Source organism: Andrena cerasifolii, chromosome 9 (genome assembly GCF_050908995.1).
Source record: "Andrena cerasifolii isolate SP2316 chromosome 9, iyAndCera1_principal, whole genome shotgun sequence".
Taxonomy (NCBI): domain Eukaryota; kingdom Metazoa; phylum Arthropoda; class Insecta; order Hymenoptera; family Andrenidae; genus Andrena; species Andrena cerasifolii.
Genome location: NC_135126.1, coordinates 7,589,400 through 7,611,877, shown reverse-complemented (window position 1 = coordinate 7,611,877; position 22,478 = coordinate 7,589,400). Strand labels below are relative to the sequence as shown.

Below are 22,478 nucleotides of genomic sequence, written 5' to 3'. Positions count from 1 at the left end.
TTATCCCCCGGGTTTTTGCTGAGGCTCACCCTGGCGAAACGTAATGGAGTCGAGTTGACACACACAGCTACGTAAGTGTTGAACAATGTGGTCTCGGACCAAAACTCGATCGCGGAAGCGATACCTAAGTAAGTAGTTGACTCGGTCGGCCTTCGATTCAACCACGAAGCCATCGGTGATGAATCCTATCGCGGGACGATCCCCAGACAGTAGACAGTAGACAGGTGCATGTTTATCGAGCAAAGGTGTTTGCGCGAGCGTAATTAGCTAATTAAGCTTGAATGATTATTGGCGTAGGCTTATCGTTAGGTGGGACGTGCAGGGGTTCCTGTGCGATGTAGGCAATAGGGAAGGTTCGGGATGCGCCGCGGCGCGACGGATTCGGGATTGCTCGGAGGATCGGTTGGTCGAGAATGTAGGTGAAAGAGGCGAGGAGGACGGCAGAAACGGAGAAGCCGACGAAGAATGGCATGTACATGGCGCGTGTTTCTACCGCCGATATCAGCACGATTGGTCTCCGTCCAATCCGCGGTATCCCCCCGCCCGTCGAGCAAAGTTCAGACAGTACCGAGAAGCGACCGATGCCTGACTAAACCATCCCAACGACGAATCTTCAGTCTTTGTGGATGAGTTGCTTGGGAGGCTGAATCGGTGGAAATGCTCGATTGAAAGCACAGGAACGAGTGCCGACGAAAGTTGAGTTTACGTGCACGTATACATACACGTGTAGGTATGCACATAGTTGGTGTTGCGAGCGAGAAGTTGCGCCGGCCGTTTGATCGATGAAACGACGAGTACTGTTCCTATCGCGGCAACCACTTGGTCAAACAGCGACAGAAAAATTGCCCTCAATATGCCGATAAGTAAGACGAAGCTGTGCTCGGCAGAGGCGGACCGGCGTTAACGGGAACAGTTCCATGCCAACGAAGGTTCACGCTAAGGAGAAAGAAGAAGAAGAACCGATGCGTCGACCCGATGGAAAAAACACTGTGGGAGTTCCACGATCGGCTAACTTCCGCGGACGCGTTTGAAAGCGTATGTCATTGAGGAACAAGCCCGTCGACTGGGGAAGCAAACCGCTGACGAAAAAAGTGATCGTAACGATGCGTCTGCTGGACCAACTCTTATTTCTTTCCCTTCTTTCGGTGGGTAATCGGGTCGAAGCTATCTGGACCAAGGCCGCGAACCCCTTGTCTTCCGTTTGGTGGAGTTTTTATTCGCGGCCCGCTTCTTCCTCCTCCCCCTCCGCCTCCGGCTCCTCCTCCCCCTACTCCTCGATCGAGGAAGAGGATTGTGCCGGGTGCGCACACAACAAAGTCGCTTTGCTAGCGAACGACCCGACTTTGACCGAGCTGAGGATCGAATACGTCAAGCAACAAATACTGAAGAAGCTGCGACTCTCCAAGCCACCCGAGATATCGATGCCGCTCTCGACCTTGCCAAAGCCTCTGATAAACGGCCGTGTCCTCGAACTCCGACCCGGGGCGCCTCTCGAGCCGGAAAAATCAGTCGACAGTTTCTATGGGAAAACCGATCAGATTGTCGTTTTCCCAAACGAAGGTTAGTCTTTGCGGAGTCGTCCCTTACATTGCGAGACTTTGTAGTTTATAAGAATAGCGATCGAAGAGCGCGGTGCTTGCCCCTCACTGTCAGCTGATAATCCAATTGGCAGAGGAACGGATTTCGGATGATCCTTGCGATTTGCAGGTTCGCCATTTACGAATCTGTAAGATAATCGGGAGCGTTTGCGCGTTACATAGGTATATCGATAATGCGTTTTACCGTAGATATGTAGTCAGTCGTCAAATTGCTGTAAACTACTAAATATGTATGTATGTAAAGCAGTGACGATTCAGCTGTCTTTCCTCGGCTTCGTACGGTGGTAAAATGCGAAAACCTTGCCGCGATCTGATTGTGAGTCTACTAAAGCCAACACAAACATTCCAGGTGTAACCGATTCGAAGAAGTGTCGTCAGAGTTCGAACCATTTGACGGGGTTCAGTCCTGCGGCATGCTTCACGTTTTACCTGCCCAAAGAAATGCAGTTTGTTGACGTGACGTCAGCGCAACTTTGGTTTTACAAGGAGTTCGACGAAAACGACGACCTGAATCAAACGTTTGTGCTCTCCGAACTTGACCACTGGGACCTAGGCCAACACTTCGAAAAGAACACTGTGCTCGCAATTTTCGAAACCGACATCGGAGGTGGGTAACTTGTCGCGAATCAGCGGACAGCGACACCTTTTCCTTCGTTTCGCCTCCTTCGCTTCTCCAGACAGAATCATGTTCTACCTGAACCTCAACTTAGCCGACGCGTTCTAGTCTATGTGTGCAGGAAAGTTAAGCGTTAAGCGATCACTGTTTCAGAGGGATGGGTCAAGACCGACGTAAGCTTCACGCTTAAGAAATGGGTGGAAGAAGTTCGGTTGAACCAGGCGGTGCAGATAGCTTGCAGCACCTGCTCGATCGACCGTAATACCGCGCCTGTGTCCGTTGAGCAGACTCTGAAACCTTTCCTCGTGATACACACCTCGCCATTGCCGCAGAAGAACAGGCCCAAGAGGAACTCGAATTGTCTACCGGAGATGAAAGAGTGCTGCAGGGACGAGCTCTACATCAGTTTCGAAGACATCGGTTGGAGCGATTGGATTCTTCATCCGACTGGATATCCCGCATATTTTTGCCGCGGATCGTGTTCTTCTGCAGCCTCGTTAACCATTAGCGGATCTCCCTATAACAACGTAATCAGGGTGAGCACTTTTTCTTTTTCCTTTTCCCTTTTCCCCTTTCCCCTTTCCCTTTTCCCTTTTCCCTTTTCCCTTTTCCCTTTTCCCTCTTCCCTTTTCCCTTTTCCCTTTTCCCTTTTCCCTTTTCCCTTTTCCGTTTTCCCTTTTCTATTTTCCATTTTCCCTTCCCCTTCCCCTTTCCCTTTTCCCTTTACCCTTTTCCCTTTTCCCTTTTCCCTTTTCCCCTTTCCCTTTTCCCTTTTCCCTTTTCCCTTTTCCCTTTTCAATCGATTAATGTCGATTGTTTTTGTTTTCTCTTGTTGCAGAAGTTGCTGGACAGGAAGGATAAGACAGTGCATCGTAGAAGTGAGATCGTTCCATGTTGTTCACCCACTCAATTGTCCCCAATTCAGCTGCTCTACGTCGATTCGAACAATACTATTACGCAAAAGACACTGCCCAATATGGTAGTCGAGGCTTGTGGTTGCATGTGATGATTCGGCACTGCGCCGCATCCTTTTCGAAGATGAACCGTGGTTGTTCATCGTTAGTTGACTCCTCCAGCTACTACTCTGCATTCAACTCACTTTGGAGCAGGCCATTCTCATGTCCGCTACTCACCATATCACGCCACAGACACGGATATGGAGAAACTTGTCGTCACCGCGGGAGCTTGCATTGAAACGTCATCATTCGTATCCTGGCGCTTGCGACCCCGCACTCACGCGCATCCAGATATTCTTAAATTTCGCCACGAATTTCTCCTCGATCGACTTCTTCAAAGCGGTGATAATTTACATTCACAGTTACGCAAAAGCGATCGAAAAAAGATGCATGCGTCACATCGTTCGTACGCGTAGCCGTGCAAACGAGCGAAACAGTATTTCTTTTTTCCTAGCTGCATTTATTGCATGCGATATGCGCCTTTAACTTGGCCTTCCCATGTATGTACCTACTTGCGTACATGTGTACATATTTAATCAATCACCGCATTATCGCATTCATTGATAGGACTTATTTATTGTTGATTTGGGCGTAGAAAGCGTTGAACCGATTGGAACCACGTTGAGAACCGCGGCAACACTGAAAAACCAAATCCCGCAACAAAGCTCTGTCTGAACGTGTCGTTCCAAATCCAAAGTCCATCGATTATATTAATTAAGCACGAGATTGCACTTGCACCGGAAAAATGAAAGCAACATGGTTCAGTAGCGATAATCTGTAGCGATGTGTGGGACGCGGCACGTTGCCTCGCGCTATCTAAACGTCCGCGTTATCAACGTAATTACCGCGCCACACAAATACGCCTAACTAAATAGTACTTGACGGAAGGACTCTGGGTGGAAAGAGATCGGATTCCTGGTTCAACGATAACTTGGATGTAGTATATTCATATGACTATAAAAGCGTATGAATGTAAGTATGTACAACGCGTGTGTTCGCCAATATAGCTCCGAGCGTACGCGGTATGTATGTACGTACTTACTTAGATATCAGCGGACTGATTGTGAGCCATTGTCGGCCAGGGTAGCTGGGTAGCTGTGCGAAAGCTTAAATTTCCTATTAGAGACGTTGGTGCCCCTAGCGTCGCGTAGCAGCCAAACATAGAGGAAGTGCAGTATATTTGAAATGCCAGTTTGTAGATAATAAAATTATTTTCTTTTATGATGTAATCAGGCTGAAAAATCACAATATAGGAATAACCTTAGGTAGCCGTTACGCGTGAAACGAAAGCATCGCTAAGCTTTGGAATATTCCAAATTACCTTCACTTTCGGTATTCCGAATTAGCAACATGGCATTGAAATCTAAAATTTCGTGTCACACTTTGTATTCTCGAAAGTTCGCAAAACTGAAACGGAACCATAGAAGGAACATGCAAACGAGTAGATTAAGTGTTTACCACTAAAGTTTTCACATATTTTAGCCGTGATTGGAACGATGGAATACTTGCTGAAAAAAATTTGCAGATTAACGTTTTCTTATTCTACAGATTAACTCGAAAATAGGCGGTAAAAATTGCGGTTCATCCGCAAAAATGATTAGTTAACAGGTCATTAGCCCCTATTATCTACGGTGTTACAAATTTGATAACGTTAGTAGTTTATCGGATATTGCAAATTACCAACAGTATTCCAAATATGCTGCACTTCCTCTATAAGTAAACTAACTGGACGGAAAAACACGCCAGTACCAGGTCTCTGCAACGAGTCTTTTCATCCCTGATCTGGCAGTGGTCTGTTCACGTGTTTCTCCTCTATGTGATGATAGTGTTCCGAGATCTACAGGGAACACATATTTAAAACGATTGTTAGGACAATAAGCAAGCAATTTTGTTGCTGGTAAAATGATCGTATGTACATATGTATGTATCTAAGTACAATGATTTGCAGGGCATCTACAAGTGGCCTAAGTAGGACTTTAGATCGCAAATCAATAAATAAATAAACAAACATATTTATATAATTATAGTCTTGCGTAGACGTACATACCTACAACCTCATTTTTCAGTGAATTTCCATACATATGTAAGTGCATCAAGTTTCTAACAAGGGAACCGTCCCAGGTGGTCGGCTCAGATTTTAATGCGCCCCACCGGTCTGTATAGTTTTCCAGATATTTAACTTTATACATTTCGGTAAGCGCCCTGCAACGATGCATGCTTATATCCACATATTTAATCATTGCTGTATTCTCTAGCTGTGCACATACATATTTATTTAATTACTCGTAATGTAATCGCGTTGCACTACGGGGTGCTTGGTGCATAGCAGACGCGGAGGTGGCAGTAGCTATATGTACAGTGGCGGACGACAGAAAGTTTACAACTTACTTCATGCATGTATACAACTTACTTCAATCTACAGACGAGTTTTTTGAATTTTCATTACAGGTTCACAAGAAAAGTTTAAAAAACGACCTTTACTATATTTTTTGCTGTTCCGACAATTTTTTTTTCAAAACGACGAAACACGCCACTTAGCAAACTAATCCTTCTAGCTTCTCAAAAAAATACTCATGTCGTTTGGACCAATTCTAAAAAAGTTATGCGATTTTAAAAGTTGTAAACTTTCTTTCGTCCGCTACTGTATGCAGGTAATAATATACATAACACACGGCAAAGATTTTGGTGAGGCGCCCATGGGCGCCAATAGCGGTGAAAGGGTTAAGATTCTACCCCTCTAAGGTTCCAGAGAGACTGTAAGTCGATGATTGCGATTAGATGCATCCTTAATAGGCCGAAATCCTCGAAATCCGAATAAATAGGTACTGATACTCGCAATCAGGCAGGGCGGGGCGAAACCACTGGATCAAAAGCCTACTTAATTGGATTATTATATTGACAGGTGGTAATCGGAAAAAGAGTAGCACGTTTCGTGTCATCGTCTCGTGTACTTATAATACTACTTACACGTGCACGTACACGCATATGTACGTAACAGTATGCTTTATTGACACGCCAGAAACTTATCGCCGATCTTCGGTAAACTACCGATAGCAGAAACGCAGACCGAAATGTTATTTCAACATACCCTATCTTATCAAGCATCGGCCAAGATCAGCCGTCCGTTAAGGAGAAACAGAAAAATCATTCGCGTAAAGAAGCTACACGCATCCAGTTGTTGCAGTAAAGAAGAATGGGGCCTGCAAACAATCTGAAAGCTATGCCTTGAAATTCTCTCTGCGTCATTTGTCACGCGCTTCTATTAATTGTAAGAATCGTAATGTAAGGTATGTATTAAGAGTGACATATTTATTGGCCGGCACGCTATCTCGTCAATGACCAACAGCAACGTGTTGTGTAGAGAAACACCCCCGGGGTAGTAGGTCAGTCAGGGGCGTCCGGAGACTTTTTTCCCAGGATGGGGGCAACTTTGGGATGATGATAAAAAAAAATATACCCCTCTTGCTTTTTTAACCCATTTTGTAGCGCCAATATAATTAAAAATTTCAAAATATTCCCTTCTTTAGTATAAACTTAATAAAGATCAGTTTTGAGAAATAAGCGATTTTTTCTCAAAAGCCAGGGGGGCAACTGCCCCTTTACCCCCATCTCCCTCCCTGCGGACGCCCATGAGGTCACCAGCAGGTTCATCATTTCGAGCAAATTGATGAACACGATTGCTGCGACTTCCGAGTTCCCCGTGCGTTGAATTCTGCAACATTTCCTTCGGCAATCCGCGCATGCAGGTGTAGGTATGTTTATGCAGCGGGTGGAGGATTAAGTACTACACGTGAGGAAGGAAGCGGAAAAGATAAGAGCTAAGAATTAAGAGGACGTAGCAAATAAAAGAGACGGACAACTAATCGTAAGTAGAAACGTAAAGGAGGGGAGACGGAGAAGGAGCGCGGAAGGCACAAGACTAGTCGGCCGTGAAATGCAAATACGTTGCGGGTGAAATCGACGAGTAGTGGAGGCAATGCCCGTGATTATCAGGCAACGATCACGGCGTTGTGTCAATGTAAATGGATCGTTAGCAATGATCACGCAGCCGTCGTAAGAACTTTAGAAATTACATACCGTGCAGGTAATAAAAAAAAAAGATAAAGATAATAATGCTACACGTGTCCGCGTCGTGGAGTCCGCGGTATCAAGCAAATACGTATGCATGCACGCATGTGTGTACGTGCATGCGTACGTCGCTATCTCGAGCCAACCGGGAACTGAGCTTTTGTCGCCCCTCTCCAGGCATGGACCCCTAGGCTCGAGAGCCTATCTGTTTGTGAGACACGCGATTGGTTTGATCAAGTTGCCGCTCACCTACACACCGCTGTACGTGTTCCGTTAATATCGACACGACAGTCCGTGTTCCCGCGCCCGCGCCCGCGCGTGCGTAATTATGAACGAAACCGAACGCACCGTTCGCGCGCGCGTATTAAATTCCCGCCCCTCGGAATGGCCAATGCGATGCTGCACCGAATGCGAAAACAATCGCGCGATCTTGATTCCCGCAGCCACGCTGAAAGCGAGCTCCCAGATTCGACGGTAAAATAAAAAATCTCGGACGCTCCTTGGCCGGTTTCCTTGAAACGTTAAAACTGATCCACAGCTCCAGAGGCTGAATGGAAAAAGTGTTGCGAGTTCCGGCACTGACGCGACGGTGCTCGAGGGCGCCGGAGCCTTCGACCGGAGGAGGGCACGCAGACAGAGGATTAGGGCGAGGAGGTGGTGGAGGACAGAGGCGGTGGAGGAAGAGGTGGTGGAGGAAGAGGAGGAAGAGGAGAGAGGACGAGGGTGTAGAGGCTAGAGAGGTGAGACGGGACGAGCGAGAATTCGCGGCTCGCAAGACGCTTCAAGAGCCGCGTTCGGATTAATCTGTCGCGTACATAAAGACATAATGGTACCGAGCTGCTCAATTACGCTCGGATTAACAGTGCATGAGGGGTTCCCCTTCTTCCCCCAGCCGCATCTCTTCTAGAGAATCCGTACTCTCAGTGTCCCTTGCACGCTCTCCACCTCGTGCGCAATCTGTCAGGGCCTCTGAAACGCTATATAAAGTGACAAACTTCCTCGGTGGCGCTGTATTAGCGTTAATACGGCACCACGATCCGGTTGGGTAATAACCGTTGGGTAGAATCGGACGGAGATACGACACGGCTTTTGTTTCAACTCACGATCCTTCCTGTACCACCTCGCCTGGCCACTTTGCTTCTGTTTTCGCCTGCTTCCTACTTACAGTCAGTCGTATCCTCCAGTTTCTGTGGCTCGGCTTCGTTCGAGTTCGCCCGGGACGGTCAAGTTCGGTAGAGTCGGTGCGTTTCCCTTGTTCGTCCATCCCCAAACGCGTAGCCGCTGTCGAGGTATTTAAATCAGAGGATGGCTCGATTCGAAACGCGTGTTTGACCACCTTACATCCACGGATCGAGGACGTTGCCTGACGCCGTACCACCACATTTACTTACGCGTTACAGTGCCTCAGTAGGTAGGTAAATTTTCATAGTTTATCCGCTTTCCCTTCGTCGGAGTGGCATCCAACCACGGGCGTGATGATATCTTCACCGCGTACTGTATATCGCTCGCAATGTCGGCTGATTTTCGTTGACACGCCGGCTGACCCGAATTACTCCCCTTTGCGCTGGCAGGCTCTGTTGCTCGTTCCCTTTTCAACTTTCCCATCTCCCTTTCTACGAGCGTGTCGTGTCCGATGCGCGCGTGGACCGCGCCGGGAACAACCACCGCACGCACCGGGCTCCCGTCGTCGAAAGAGCGCTTCCAATCCCTCGTTTAGGACCCATTAACCAATCAACGAGTTTACGAATCAAAGAAAATACAAATTGTGGCCAACGAATTAGCCAGCCACGACCGTCTTGCGATTCCCATTGCTCGTCGCTGTTTTCGCTTCTATTTCGATTGCGTCTGAACTACATGCATCTCTACCGGAGATTTGTCTAATTACTGTTACGGCACTGTGTCGTATACCTAATCCTATTGATTCCACCTGTTACAGAACCATACGTTCAACAAACATGAAGCTACTGGCCACACTGTTTTCCGTCCTACTAGGATTTCCCGGTTTCAACGCTCTTCCTCAAGGTTCAATCTATTACGAAGGTTTGTGCCATCATGTAGATCGGGGCAACTGAACCACTACGTATATACCTACTACAATCAAAATATCGGACCCTCGATACGACACACGCGCGCAAATACACACACACACACGCATACACACCGCTTCTTGTCGTGTTCATAAACGTTCACCCCACTGCGTACTGATAAAAATTGACCGTTTGACAATTAGTAGATACCTATCTCACCGAGTACTTCACGTGTTTGAGATTATGGAGATGCATGCGTAGTCTTATTTACCTTTGAATATTAGATAGGTACTGTTAAACGTTACTCACAAATACACACCAAAAGCAAAAGGTGGGAAGAAATTTTTTCGCTGATTAAAATCGTTGCAAAAGTGGGAAATTTGAGGATAGGTAGGTACTAAGAGTCGACCTAAACATCTATTGACGCTAACTAATTCGCGTCTACGAGGATAATAATCTATGCGCTACTCTTATCTGCTGAACTGAAATCTGTAATTGCGAAAGCAGCGATAAACCGAAAGAACGTATCGTATCGTATCGTCTTGACTCTAAATTCTTCCCTCCGTATCTGGAACATCGTTTTACGAAAATTTGACAGTTGAAAAGAGATTGTTTACGAGTTTTGACGCGAACCACTCTCACGTATTATGATGGTAAGTTATTATCTACATACATTCCAAGTATGTAGATTAGGGAGGCTCTTATTTTCGAGTTTTCAATTTTCTTCGGGGCACCCTGCAGAATAGTTTCAAATAATAAAAAAAATCTGTGTAACATTTGAATAATTATTTAACAGCTCGATTTTATATAATATCCTCCAAGTTATTGGTTAAATTAAAAAATATGTCAAACAAAAGTTGTAGATCCGGACAAAGAGCATATTTTATGTTGTATTACTTTTTCTCGTGCGATAAACGGTTTTCGAAAAAAGTCCGAAAAACTAAAACAACTTTTTCTCTCTCAAATTTTTAAAGTTTAAATCCTTCTCGAACACTTTTTATTTACGAAGGCGAAGAAAAATAATGGAATTTTTATTTTCGAGGACTATTTTTTAAACATTTAAAGCGGAACATATACCGAGATATGCCAGAAAGATACAAAAAAAATTTCCATATTTTCAGTCATCCGATCGGGTTCAAACTTTACACAGATTTTTTATTATTATTTGAAACTATTCTGGAGGGTGCCCCGAAGAAAAACTTGAAAAAAATTATTACCAAAAGTAAATAAGAGCCACCCTAATGTAGATAGGTACATACATATTCTGAGAAATTCAATCTGCCCTCAGACATGTCGTTTTGGATGAAATCCGGGCAAGAGAATCTACAAAGGAATCTAGCTTATCGGAACAACGAAAATCGGGCAAAGAACATTATCATATTCATCGGGGATGGTATGGGAATATCCACGGTTACGGCTGGCCGTATATTCAAAGGCCAAAGCAAGGGTACCACCGGTGAAGAATATAAACTGGCTTTCGAGACGTTCCCCAACACTGGATTCGCCAAGGTACGTCCGATTGCGCACGGATACATGTACATGTGTGCTACTTATTCATCCCTGTATACAGACGTACAACACCGACAAGCAGGTGCCCGACTCGGCGGGAACGGCCACTGCGATATTTTCTGGAGTCAAGTGTCGTTACAGGGTTATAGGATTGGATACCAAAGCTTCGTACAATCATTGCGACAAAAGTGTTGATCAAGCCAGTAAGCTAACGACCGTCGCAGATTGGGCCCAACAAACGGGAATGGACACCGGTAAGTGGCGTTTCCTATTTACTACGCTCTCCACCCCACAGTTCACACTTTTCTTTCCTATTCCGTTCCGTTTCCTCTCCTTTCACCTTTTCGTTCGAAACAACAGAAGAAGGATGCAAATGTGCCTCCTACTATACATGTAGGTACGTGACAAGCGATTGGAGATGGGGATCAGATGAAAGAGAAAAGTGGGGAAGTCGCACACGCGCTATTGCTCACAAGAGCAAAACACACACAACGCACGCGCTCACATACACACACACACACACGCGCGCGCGCGCGCACGTGAACAAGCGATACGCATAGGACATAGGTAAAGGCAGGGCGCACGAGGCCATAACCCGTAACCACCGACTCACGGCCAATAGTTATTAGTTTCTGGTCTTTTAATGATTAACCGTTAAGCATCACGGACCCAGCGAATGGACCTTGTCGCAATCGAGCACGAAAACGACACGTCATAGGAGGTCACCACTCGACCTTCCGCTTTATTTAGGGCTTAACGTTCGTAACGTTCCCAATGCGATAACGATTGCCCACCTCCTCCAGGGCCCGGGCGATAAAAAACACGAAAATGTCGCGCGACGTTCTGTCCCCATTCTACTTGCGGATCCTTGGATCCTTAGCGGATAAACGATAGAAAATAACGTTGCGAATCCATGTACATAATACACATGTGAAATTTGATTGGACAAACTTAGGATTCGTTACCACAACTCGGATCACGCATGCTACACCAGCCGGGTTATACGCTCATACCAATAATCGTGACTGGGAGTGCGATACTGCCATACCAAACCGATACAAAGACTGCGTGAAGGACATAGCGAGGCAGCTGATCGAAGATGCACCCGGAAACAAGTTTCAGGTAAGGCTTATTTCTTAAGCCTTTTTCTCTCGCATACCTGCGTTTGTACCTTTTAATTGTTCTTTCGACGTGTACCTAGTATCAATCTACGTACTGATTTGCAACTCATTTTTAATCGTTGAACCGAAGGTGATTATGGGCGGTGGAGCGCAACATTTGGGTTTACCAATGGACCCGATAGATCCCGACACGTGCGTCAGAGGAGACGGACAAAATTTGGCGCAAGTGTGGGCAAAAAAGAATCCGCAAGGGAAAGTAGTGACGAACGCTGATCAACTTCTGTCTATCGATATCGCAAACACCTCGAAAGTTCTCGGAGTTTTTGCTGCCAGTCATCTTCCTTATCACGCATTGAAGACAGACGAGGTGCCAAGTTTGGCCAATATGACAACACAGGCCATTAAGTTACTTCGAAAGAACAAAAATGGTTTCCTGTTAATGGTAAGCAATCGCAACCGTAGGTACGGCAAAGTATAAGAAATTGGTTTTTTGGCTTTGCGCTTTTACATCGTCGTTTGAAACGCAGGTCGAGAGTGGCAAGATAGACATAGCTCATCATAAAAATTACGCAAAGTTGGCGTTGCGCGAAGTGTCGGAACTGGAAGAAGCGGTGCTGGCCGCCTTGCAGCAAGTCAAGCTCGAGGAAACGCTAATAATCATAACTGCCGATCATTCGCATTCCTTCACCGTGAACGGTTATCCGAACAGAGGGAACGATATTCTTGGCTTCGCCAACAATCACAACGATCCGGACATCAAACCCTACGAGACGCTCACTTACGCCAACGGGCCAGGCTTCTTCCATCACAGGCGTAACGACAGTAACAATGTTAACGAAACGTGGATACCAGTCGATCAAGATCAGACGCGAGACGAACCATTTTACACGCACATGGCTGCTATGTACTTGAAGGACGAAACGCACGGCGGCGAAGACGTCGGAGTCTACGCGATAGGTATAATACCTTTTGCGTACGAGTACCACATTTATATACCTGCATGTACTTAGATATGTATAGGTACTCGTACAGTTTCATATATGTTCATTAGGGTGGCTCTTATTTACTCTTGGTGAAGTTTTTTTTCAAGATTTTCTTCGCGGCACCCCAGACTAGTTCCAAATAATAAAAGAAAAATCTGTGTAAAGTTTGAGCTCCATCGGATGACTGAAAATATGGATTTTTTTTTTGTATCTTTCTGGCATATCTCGGTATATGTTCCGCTTTAAATGTTTAAAAAATAGTCCTCGAAAATAAAAATTCCATTTTTTTATTCGCCTTCATAAGTAAAAAGTGTTCGAGAAGGATTTAAACTTTCAAAATTTGAGAGAAAAAAAGTTTTTTTAGTTTTCCGGACTTTTTTCGAAAACCGTTCATCGCACGAGAAAAAGTAATACAACATAAAATATGCTCTTTGTCCGGATCTATAACTTTTGTTTGACATATTTTTTAATTTAATCAATAACTTGGAGGATATCATATAAAATCGACTTTGTAAGCTGTAAAATAATTATTTAAATGTCCAAGGGCCCAGGAGCACCTTTTCCCGTTATCCGATCTGGCTGAAACTTTACACAGATTTTTTTTTATTATTTGAAACTATTCTGCAGGGTGCCACGAAGAAAATTCAAAACTCGAAAATAAGAACCTCCCTAATCTACATAAATAGTTGCACACGCCACAAACTTCCACCCTCCCCTTTGCCCGCTAACTTCCCAATCGGAAACATCAGCTGTTTTTTTATTTCTTTCAGGTCCTTACTCTCACTTGATCCGTGGTACCTTCGAACAAAATTACATCGCTCATGTCGTAGCGTATGCGGCATGCTTCAAAGACTGGCCGTCCCATTGCGACAAGGCCTACAATCGTTACTTCTACGAACTGACCAACTCGGTAAATCGATCTCCGGCTTCTCCTCTTCTCTCTCTTTTACTGTTCGCGTCTCTTTTTCTGCTCACCCACTTTTAGTCGCACATCGCAATATGTCGACAACGGAATTGCATGCTCCCGCGATACGATATCCAACAGTCTTTCGCCGTACTTTCGCCTTTCTTCCTTTTCATTCCTCCTTTTTAACCCTTTCGGTGCCATGATTCGATGCTATGTTTAGCACATACATACATAAGTGAACCACGTGCTTGCTCAAGCTGCTACAATATATGCACCTAAGCAGTATGTATGTATGCGAAGTGAATTGGTACCGGAATACCTTTAGCTTATATTCTGGCCACCAGTTCATCGGTTTCGAAATACTCCCAGCACCGAAAGGGTTAACGACGTTTCGCGCCGACTCCTTTCTCACCTTTGTTGTTCATCATTTTTCCTCATCATCCAACCCTTTCATAAAACAAACTCCCCCTTCATCCGAGACTTCGTAAAGAAATATTCAACGGTCTGAAAACAGGAGACACCGATACGGTGCGATGGTACGATGTTAAAACGTTCCGCTGTAAATAATGTACGCGATTCATTTTACAATTAGATCGCTGTTAGATTTGTTTTGTTGCATATTTATAATTGCACGCACGTGCATACGTATACTGTACGTATCTGTGTATGTGCGTGCGCGCTGCGCATACCTACGCACGTGTGGCTATCTGTTCCGCACGGGGTTACATGTATAGTACAGAAACGAACAACTGTATGTACAGACAAAGATGCCAAAGAAGCTCCGACAAGATCGCTCAGTTAATAAACTTTCATTTCTCACGTTACACTTTGTTGGTAATCCGTTCGCTTGAAAACCGAGTTGCGCGTTAAACGGGGCAAATTTGACGGTCGGTAAATCGCATCGACTTGCGAAGTATGCGATAACTGTAATGAATTCTCGAGCAAGATATTTCAGTGAACTGGCAAATTTCCTGGTGTGTTATGTACGTATGTATCGTGTCTAATGAGTAGACTGTAAATGTAGAACGTACATATACATACACATACCGCAGATCTATTACAGCAGGTACTGCCCATCTATTTCGAGTTCAGTGCATACACGTCTATCATTATACAATATCGCATCACACATGTGCCTTTATCTGAAAACGCATTCGGGGTCCAAGCATAATAGGGAACTTTGACGGAATTTTATTTTCCAGTAAGAAACTCGCAGCATTCTATAATTATAGCGGGTATGTCTATAACAAACGACAAGCAACGAAAGGAGCAAATTTATAAGACGGAGCGACGTGTCTATCGGAAACCATAAGTGACGTAAGTGAAGAAACAGTGAAGAAATAGTGAATACATATAGTTATCCGTATTCACACACATATGAAAGAATTACGGTAAAGTCGGCTTCGCTTGGACAATGGTGATGTAATAATTTTTATAAATAAGGGGGTTCGTATGGTCGGTGACAAAGTTTCGATCCGGTTTAATCGAGGCAAACGGATTTCGCCGTGGTTCCAAGAGAACATTCACCTGGATCAGGGAATTTATCCGAGTTATTTCCCAAAATATTTCCTCCTTGGTGTAGGAGGTAACGACGACCGGAATCGATACTCTAGCAAACTCTCGTATCGTATCCAGCCAAGTGTCTTTCCCCGCGAACCCAGTTTTACGGTAGAGGCCAGGATTGAAGAGACAAATGAGGTCTGGCTCGGCGACACGTCCCGGCCCCGGCTCGTCCCGAACGAGCTCGTGATAAAGTCTCTCGGGTCGAAAGAGAACGTCAACCGTCCTGCCGGCAGATTTGCAGCCAGAGCACAGTTTAACTTTCGACAAGAGCCTCGTTGGCACGTTACTCGGTAACCGTAACTCCGGGCCGACTAGCAGCAAACGGAGCCGCTTCAGGTTCGGCAGGAAATGAAGGAACAGTTTCTCCCAAACGGCCAAGTTTATCCCCTCGAATTGGAATTCCGCTCCGAGAACGTGTATGGTCCAATCGGTTTTGCTTGACCACTCGGAGCAGCAGGTCTGCATGGAATAAAGGACTGTTAAAGGGATGGTGGATTGATGAGACAGGATGGAGTACGTATAGCAATCCATTTCGCGGTAATACGGGGAGTTTTGGTAAATTCGATGCATCAGTCGATCGAAATCGACGTCCGGTGAAGCGACACATATCTCTCGACGGACGTTCGGAATTGTTGGGTATACGCAGCCGTGTCTGTACTGTAGGAACAGACATCTCCGTAGCACTCGAAATTCTCTACACCACCTCTGGTGCTGTTCGCCGTGATCCTCGCAGAAATATTCCATCGCGCAGTACGCGCAACAGGTCGGGTGCTCGCGGTAACGACGACAAATTCGGCAAACACGAGGGTACAGTACGATCTCTCTTTCCCAAAACCTCAACGGTCTGTCGATCTTCGACTCGAGAATCCCCAGCAACCGTAGCCTGTAGACACGGTACTGTTCCGCGTCCAGACGCTCGATCGATTCGTCGGAGAGCGACGTTGCAATGGACCGACGAATCTCCCTCAAGCCATCGCATATATCGCCATGTTCCAACAATCCGTGGGACCGATGGTCCTCCGAGCAATAAGAGACCATTTGGCAACGTTCGCAAAACACTTGAGATTTTTTCAAACAAACGGCGCATAAGCTCGACACGAACACGAACCGCGGTTTAACATTCAATTCAATACTTTCCTCATCCTCCTCCTCCTCCTCCTCCTCCTCCTCCTCGACTGATGAATCTTTTGCTAAGGATGCTCGAACCAAAGGATAGATCAGCCGAGGCTCAACACCGATCACGTCTGTCTCTCGAAATTGCGGAATCGAAATTTCTTGCCTCTGAGACTGATCGTGCGCGTACTCGTTGCCGTCAACCCCCTTGTCCTTGTCAATTAATTTAATATTCTCAGTGACCTCCCTTCTTTCATCGGAGAACGTTAAAGCTTCGTGGCCGCGTTCATCCTTCATTGACTTTATCCGTAAACTGGCCTTTCTGCTTCGAGAGTTTTTACGTCCCATGGTTTCTTGCGCTGCGAAAGCTCCAATAGGTATCTAAATCGTACGAATGTAAAAATAACCAACGATCATGCGTGCACTTTATATAATAGATAAGGTACTTACTGTAGCTTTTGTACGTGCAAATTTGAAACAAGTTGTATCCGATACTCGAGATGCACGAAACCAAAGCTTCCGAGAAACTTACCTTACTGCACCACGGCAGTTACTGTGGATGCCGATAGAACAGAAATATTTAAGAAATATTAATTTCCGCGTTTCTCGCGTAAGCGAATTTTAGTTAAAAAGCCGGAAAACAGTATTGGTGGAAATTTGTCTTCCAGACGATGCGACGCCGCGGAATGTAAAAGGGCGAAATGCGACGAGTAGGCACTAAGTAGGCACAGGAGCGCGATGCACACCAGTATCCCTGAAAACCTCAGAGCCTATTGTCGAGATCAGAGCTCGTTCGTGCTGACTGCTGGGCACAATGCCCATTGCCCAGACACAGGTATTTCAAGATGCGCGCCTCGGGTGCCTACGCGTCCCTTCCTCTTAGCAACTACAATTCATTTAAACCGATTAAACTCCACCGTCTCACCGACACTGTCCGCTACGAGTCAAGTGCTATCCTAGTGGATCTTTTTTAAATACCGTAAACCAACTCCCCTTTTCGATTACTCTCGCGTATGTGTACATATGTACCGTAACCAGGCTGGACAGAAAGTCGCCTAATATGACGTAGTAGTAAGCAGGGAGTAGTAGCGGGCGAATCCTCGCATGGATACTAATATGTACGACTTATGCACACTGCACACCACGCGAGGATTCCCCCTCTGGTACCACTACGTCATATCAGGCGGTTTTCTGGCAAACCTGACTGCAACCAACAGCATCCAACTGCAACTGACTGTAATGCAGCACTGCCCGGTGCAGGGGCCCCGCACGCGTTTGCTTCCCTTTCCAACTGTTCATTCGCGCATCGTGCCTGTGTCGTCAAGGAAACCGTGCGATGCGCGACGCTAAACGGACGACCAAGACTGGTTTACGCGGGAAGCGATCGCATTATTTATACTAACATATATTAAGTTACCTTACTCTGCCGCGTCCGGCGTCTCTGCATCATGGTCGGGAATTGGGGACTGCATTTTGGGCAACGATGCTATGACGTGTAACCATTTCTTCATGCATTCCAGCGTTTAGACCTAACGATGATTACCGAATTCGTTCGCCCGAACGAATCACTCCCTATATCCCATATGCTGTCTATATTTTCATAGTACATATTTCTCATGTTCCTAACCAATACCAGCAACTTCGATTATGATTACAGATATCGAACGCTTTCGATCCGTATCGATTCTCATTTTACACAAGTACACATAAGTATGTACATACATGCATACACCGTTTTCCTAATTCGAAAACAATAGAAACACTAATTGCAAGTCGAATGATCGCGATTATTTTACCACTTGTTTTGCATACCTACATTACCTACCTACCCTATTCTAATTTACTAACTGATAATTTTACTCTGGTGATTGGAAACGCCTTCACGTGGCTGAAAGATGAACAAAAGAAGGCGGAGGGAGACATTTGTCACATTTCCGACATCTCCGACATTTCCAAGTGCAGTTTCGAGGTTAGGTTGTCCGCAGCCGGACACATCGCCGCGCCTCTCGGTCTGGCGATACGGTATATTCTCGTGCTACAGCGGAAAATTTCTTCGTGAAACATTATATTAATTGGTAGAACAATTACTTCGTCCATGTCAAATGTTGTACGTTGAAAAAGAAACATTATATCACGTAATTACGAAGCGATCGAGTTTCTCGATTATAAACACGGGCCGTTTTAACCTGCAACGTCCTTGCCTCGGCAGAATTCCCTTCGAAACATCTTATTTGTTATTGTCTTTCCCCGTAATCGGGCAAATAGAGCACGTGACATTAAATCTTAATTCGTGTAATTGATCAACTCCCTTCGATCGTCGCGTGCAATCGATCCAAATACATACATATGTATGTACATTGTACCTAGCCTTCTGTAGAACACTACATACATTCTGCCACAGATGGAAATGCTTTATTCGTTTCAGTTTACTCAACAACTAAGGATGCCATCTAACAATTCTATTCTTTCGTACGACCTATATTTGTCCAACTGAATTTACCTGTCTATTGAAATCGTGTTGTTGATTTCGCGATGCAACGTACCGACGTACGTACATATGTATGTAGATATGTACCGCATATACTATATCCTTCATCATTTTAATCTGCTAGACTGGTGGGCCCGCGATAATACTTAATCGTTTACAATTATAAGGATCGTTTACGAAAATCACAGCGTAAGAGAACATTTTGGAATTTAAGTATCTACTTTGAACGCGAATGGTCGTGATCGAAGATATCGAAATCGGAATTGGAATCGAGATCGACATCGATCGTTAAGAGGGAGCCGGTGCGCGGCTAATCTCGCACCACCCGTCAAACTTGGCATAGAATCAAATGTTCTTTTTACATTTTTACAAGTTAGAAATAAATTGAATGTAGAAGTTGCGAGCAGGAAGCATGTTTTTCAATGTATCGTTGGATTAGGTATAGTGCACACTGTACATACCTAATCCAACTTTCTTAGTCTAACTAATGTATGTATGTACCTACACACGATGAAGATTGAAGGGGGGTGCGATCGTCGAGAGTGATGAAGATTTACGAACAGCGCTCGACGATAGGAGTGCTCCAGGTGCTCGATGTACAAAAATCGGGCAACAATCGCGTTCAAGTTGTTGCAATAAAATACGAATTGGGGTTGTTATCGAGATACGGGGGAAGGGTCACACTCTGTTTGTTTACAGTCCGTCGCAGTCGGTGGTGTTTATCGGAAAGTGGTTTGGCGAAAATGAGCAATGCTAATATAAGAACAAGAGTGTGCTCAACCAACCTAACGAAAGTTCGGCAAAGGAAAGTAGAAAATAAATTTTCCACTGCTGAAATGGTCAAATTAGGCAGCGATGAATCTCTCGGGTCTAGTATTGCCGATACCATTATAGAATCGGAAATGAAATCTGACGAAGAAACGGAGAGCGACGAAGAACACGCGCGGCGACTCATACCATCGCCCGTAATTTGTCAAAGTTCCATCAATGCTACCAACAAATCAATTACACGAAGTGATCAATATAAACAAATCCAAGATGAGAATGTATGGTCCATATCCATACAACTCTTTATACCTTTTCTGTTAGCTGGTTTCGGTATGGTGGCCGCCAGTTTGTTATTGGATCTTGTACAGGTACGCGCAAACATCATGTTCAATGGAAATAACATAGAGTATTAGAGAAAAAATCGTTATTACCGAATGCAACTCCCTCCCCCGGGCAATTTCCTGTTGTAGCATTGGCCTGTATATCGAGTGGTATCCGAAGTGTATATATTAGTGCCAGCGCTGCTCGGTTTAAAGGGTAACCTGGAAATGACATTGGCTTCCCGACTTTCGACTCACGCCAATCTTGGATATATGGATACGAGGAAACAGCAATGGACCTTAATCGTTGGAAATCTAGCGTTGATTCAATGCCAAGCTATGGTGGTAGGCTTAATGGCCTCCATGGCTGCTGTCGTGCTAGGCTGGATTCCAGAAGCACAGTTCAACATTAACCACGCTCTCCTATTATGCGCCAGTGCCTTAGTTACAGCGTCTGTAGCCAGTTTTTTATTGGGTTTGGTAATGGTGGCTGTTATACTTTTATCCAAACGAATGAACATCAATCCAGATAATGTAGCCACGCCTATTGCCGCTTCCCTTGGAGATTTAACTACTTTAGCGCTTCTTTCAGGGGTCACTTCTCTGTTGTACAGAGCAATAGGTAAGCAGAGTAAGCACATACCGACAGTAGCTCCATTCTGACCGAACATTCTTCTCCGACGAGCATCGTCTACCGACCCTGTATCGTGTTACATTGTTACATTTTCTTCAGATTATGCACCCTGGATATCTCCCACGTTGATAGCATTCCATATTCTTGCTACACCGATCTGCGGCTACGTAGCGGCTAGAAATCCATTTACCAAGGAAATATTGGATTATGGCTGGGCACCTGTAATATGCGCAATGTTAATTAGCAGGTTCCTGCCCCTTTTCTCATTCGTCGTTAAGAATTAGTTATTTTATGCAACATTGATTGGCTAAAAGCGTCGGTTCGATTTGATTTCAGCGTGGGTGGTCTGATACTGGACTATACGATATCGAGTTACAAAGGCATAGCTGTATTTCAGTTAGTAATAAATGGTGTTGGTGGTAACTTGGTCGCTGTTCAAGCCAGTCGAATATCAACGTCGTTGCATAAAGATCGACGATTCGGTGTACACGAAATACCGATCGTTCATTTTAGTCCATTCTATGCATTTTTTAACAAAGGTAAGTCGACCAAGGATAAACACTGTACATACAATATAAACTGTACTTTCTGAAGCATATCTGATAGCTGGCCATACTGGTAAATCGGTAATCGGCATGAACAACTTATAGGTGGACACGCACGAACTGCCAGAGTTCTATTAACAATGGTGATACCTGGTCATCTAATATTTGGTTATACCATCAGTTACCTCCAAGCCGGACACACTTCTTTCACTCCTATATTTATTATCGTTTATTTGACCGCCGCTTTACTGCAGGTATTCGGCTAATCGTACCGCAACGAGAATGTTACATAACAGAATACCTTTTCAATACCTATTTAAAACGCCGCGTTTGTATTCTCGTTTGATGATTTAGGTGATTTTGTTGTTGTACATCGCTCAATTGATGGTCGTCTGGATGTGGACACGAGGAATGGATCCAGATAGTTCCGCGATACCATACTTGACAGCAGCAGGCGACCTACTAGGAACAGCACTCTTAGGAATCGCGTTCCATATACTGTATGCTATAGGCGATGGAGATTCAGACGTGGGTGATTGATATCTTTTATAGATTCTTATTCTCCTATGTGCTCAAACCCCGTGCGAAACAATTTCCATCGAAAACATTACCGAGTGTTAATGATTTTTCATAATTCGCGATACCTGTTTACTTAAAACTTTCCTATCGCAGAGATGTAACGGTTGCGTGCCCGTTTTTATATTTCAAGAAAGTTTTTTCCACGCACGCGACGCGATATTCATTCGGGAACTCATTTACTCTCCTATGTTTGTTCTCTGCCGATTCTCTTTCACCCTTCTCCTCCTACTTCTACCACTTTATCTTCTGTCCATTTCTCTCTACCCTTTCCTCTTCCACTTTCTCTTGTTTGTTATGTTACATGGATTTCATCGAGGCCTTCTCGACAAAGAAACGAAGCCACGAGGGAAGGACAGTTAGAATGAGATTTTCAAGTCTTACAGTCATTTTGATGTCGATCACCAGTCGATTGTCACACAGATGCTACGTTTGCGAACGAGAGAGTGGCCCACGTAATCGAATCGGATGTTCCATCTTCCGACGCAGTCTACCTGCGTACATCGTGCACACATGTAAAAACATACGTATCTAAACATACGTACAAATATTTTTTACTGAAAGAAAATTTATCTACGAAGCGAAATAAAGTCGGCGTGTTTCAAAATATTTCTTGGTCCGTGCCTTTCTCGTGTTCGTTGCGCGTTTAATGAGCGTATCCAGTATAGAATATAGAAACCTGAGGA

The 22,478-nt window shown here is 44.9% G+C and overlaps 4 protein-coding genes across 10 annotated transcripts; 3 read left to right on the top strand and 1 right to left on the bottom strand.

The window, feature by feature from the left end:
• The first annotated feature begins 59 nt into the window (after positions 1-59).
• Positions 60-6,731, top strand: Daw (activin beta chain dawdle). The gene is made up of 4 exons (XM_076820275.1): positions 60-1,560; positions 1,948-2,205; positions 2,368-2,750; positions 3,053-6,731. The coding sequence occupies exons 1-4, from the start codon at positions 1,038-1,040 to the stop codon at positions 3,218-3,220; spliced, it is 1,332 nt and encodes a 443-aa protein (XP_076676390.1). The 5' UTR covers positions 60-1,037; the 3' UTR covers positions 3,221-6,731.
• A 1,766-nt stretch (positions 6,732-8,497) lies between these two features.
• LOC143373228 (alkaline phosphatase 4-like) lies at positions 8,498-14,609 on the top strand. Of its 2 annotated transcripts, none has more exons than XM_076820250.1 (8): positions 8,498-8,649; positions 9,175-9,278; positions 10,554-10,774; positions 10,836-11,028; positions 11,730-11,896; positions 12,026-12,337; positions 12,423-12,852; positions 13,649-14,609. In XM_076820250.1, the coding sequence occupies exons 2-8, from the start codon at positions 9,194-9,196 to the stop codon at positions 13,861-13,863; spliced, it is 1,623 nt and encodes a 540-aa protein (XP_076676365.1). In that variant the 5' UTR covers positions 8,498-8,649; positions 9,175-9,193; the 3' UTR covers positions 13,864-14,609. The 2 variants fall into 2 exon arrangements, with proteins under 2 accessions (XP_076676365.1, XP_076676366.1); XM_076820251.1 differs by having other exon boundaries at positions 8,574-8,641; positions 9,166-9,278.
• Positions 14,610-14,711: 102 nt separating this feature from the next.
• LOC143373227 (uncharacterized) lies at positions 14,712-17,512 on the bottom strand. Its single transcript, XM_076820249.1, has 2 exons — positions 16,994-17,512; positions 14,712-16,842 (listed from the first exon to the last, which is right to left on the bottom strand). The coding sequence occupies exon 2, from the start codon at positions 16,807-16,809 to the stop codon at positions 15,172-15,174; it is 1,638 nt and encodes a 545-aa protein (XP_076676364.1). The 5' UTR covers positions 16,810-16,842; positions 16,994-17,512; the 3' UTR covers positions 14,712-15,171.
• Positions 17,513-18,314: 802 nt separating this feature from the next.
• Positions 18,315-22,401, top strand: LOC143373225 (solute carrier family 41 member 1-like). Of its 6 annotated transcripts, none has more exons than XM_076820245.1 (8): positions 18,403-18,809; positions 18,887-19,020; positions 19,649-20,085; positions 20,188-20,659; positions 20,771-20,918; positions 21,008-21,210; positions 21,322-21,470; positions 21,571-22,401. In XM_076820245.1, the coding sequence occupies exons 3-8, from the start codon at positions 19,693-19,695 to the stop codon at positions 21,754-21,756; spliced, it is 1,551 nt and encodes a 516-aa protein (XP_076676360.1). In that variant the 5' UTR covers positions 18,403-18,809; positions 18,887-19,020; positions 19,649-19,692; the 3' UTR covers positions 21,757-22,401. The 6 variants fall into 6 exon arrangements, with proteins under 6 accessions (XP_076676358.1, XP_076676360.1, XP_076676359.1 ...); XM_076820244.1 differs by having other exon boundaries at positions 18,403-18,813; XM_076820247.1 differs by having other exon boundaries at positions 18,405-18,568.
• Positions 22,402-22,478: the final 77 nt, after the last annotated feature.

Bases quoted from the DNA above. Each gene is read 5' to 3' on its own strand.
- Daw (XM_076820275.1), top strand. From the start codon at position 1,038: ATGTCATTGAGGAACAAGCCCGTCGACTGGGGAAGCAAACCGCTGACG. The intron at 2,206-2,367 runs GTGGGTAACTTG...TCACTGTTTCAG, and splicing joins TTTCGAAACCGACATCGGAG to AGGGATGGGTCAAGACCGAC. The intron at 2,751-3,052 runs GTGAGCACTTTT...CTCTTGTTGCAG, and splicing joins CCTATAACAACGTAATCAGG to AAGTTGCTGGACAGGAAGGA.
- LOC143373228 (XM_076820250.1), top strand. From the start codon at position 9,194: ATGAAGCTACTGGCCACACTGTTTTCCGTCCTACTAGGATTTCCCGGT. The intron at 9,279-10,553 runs GTTTGTGCCATC...ATCTGCCCTCAG, and splicing joins AGGTTCAATCTATTACGAAG to ACATGTCGTTTTGGATGAAA. The intron at 11,029-11,729 runs GTAAGTGGCGTT...GGACAAACTTAG, and splicing joins ACAAACGGGAATGGACACCG to GATTCGTTACCACAACTCGG.
- LOC143373227 (XM_076820249.1), bottom strand. From the start codon at position 16,809: ATGGGACGTAAAAACTCTCGAAGCAGAAAGGCCAGTTTACGGATAAAG.
- LOC143373225 (XM_076820243.1), top strand. From the start codon at position 18,357: ATGAACAAAAGAAGGCGGAGGGAGACATTTGTCACATTTCCGACATCT. The intron at 18,484-19,648 runs GTATATTCTCGT...GTTTGTTTACAG, and splicing joins CCTCTCGGTCTGGCGATACG to TCCGTCGCAGTCGGTGGTGT. The intron at 20,919-21,007 runs GTTCCTGCCCCT...ATTTGATTTCAG, and splicing joins TGCGCAATGTTAATTAGCAG to CGTGGGTGGTCTGATACTGG.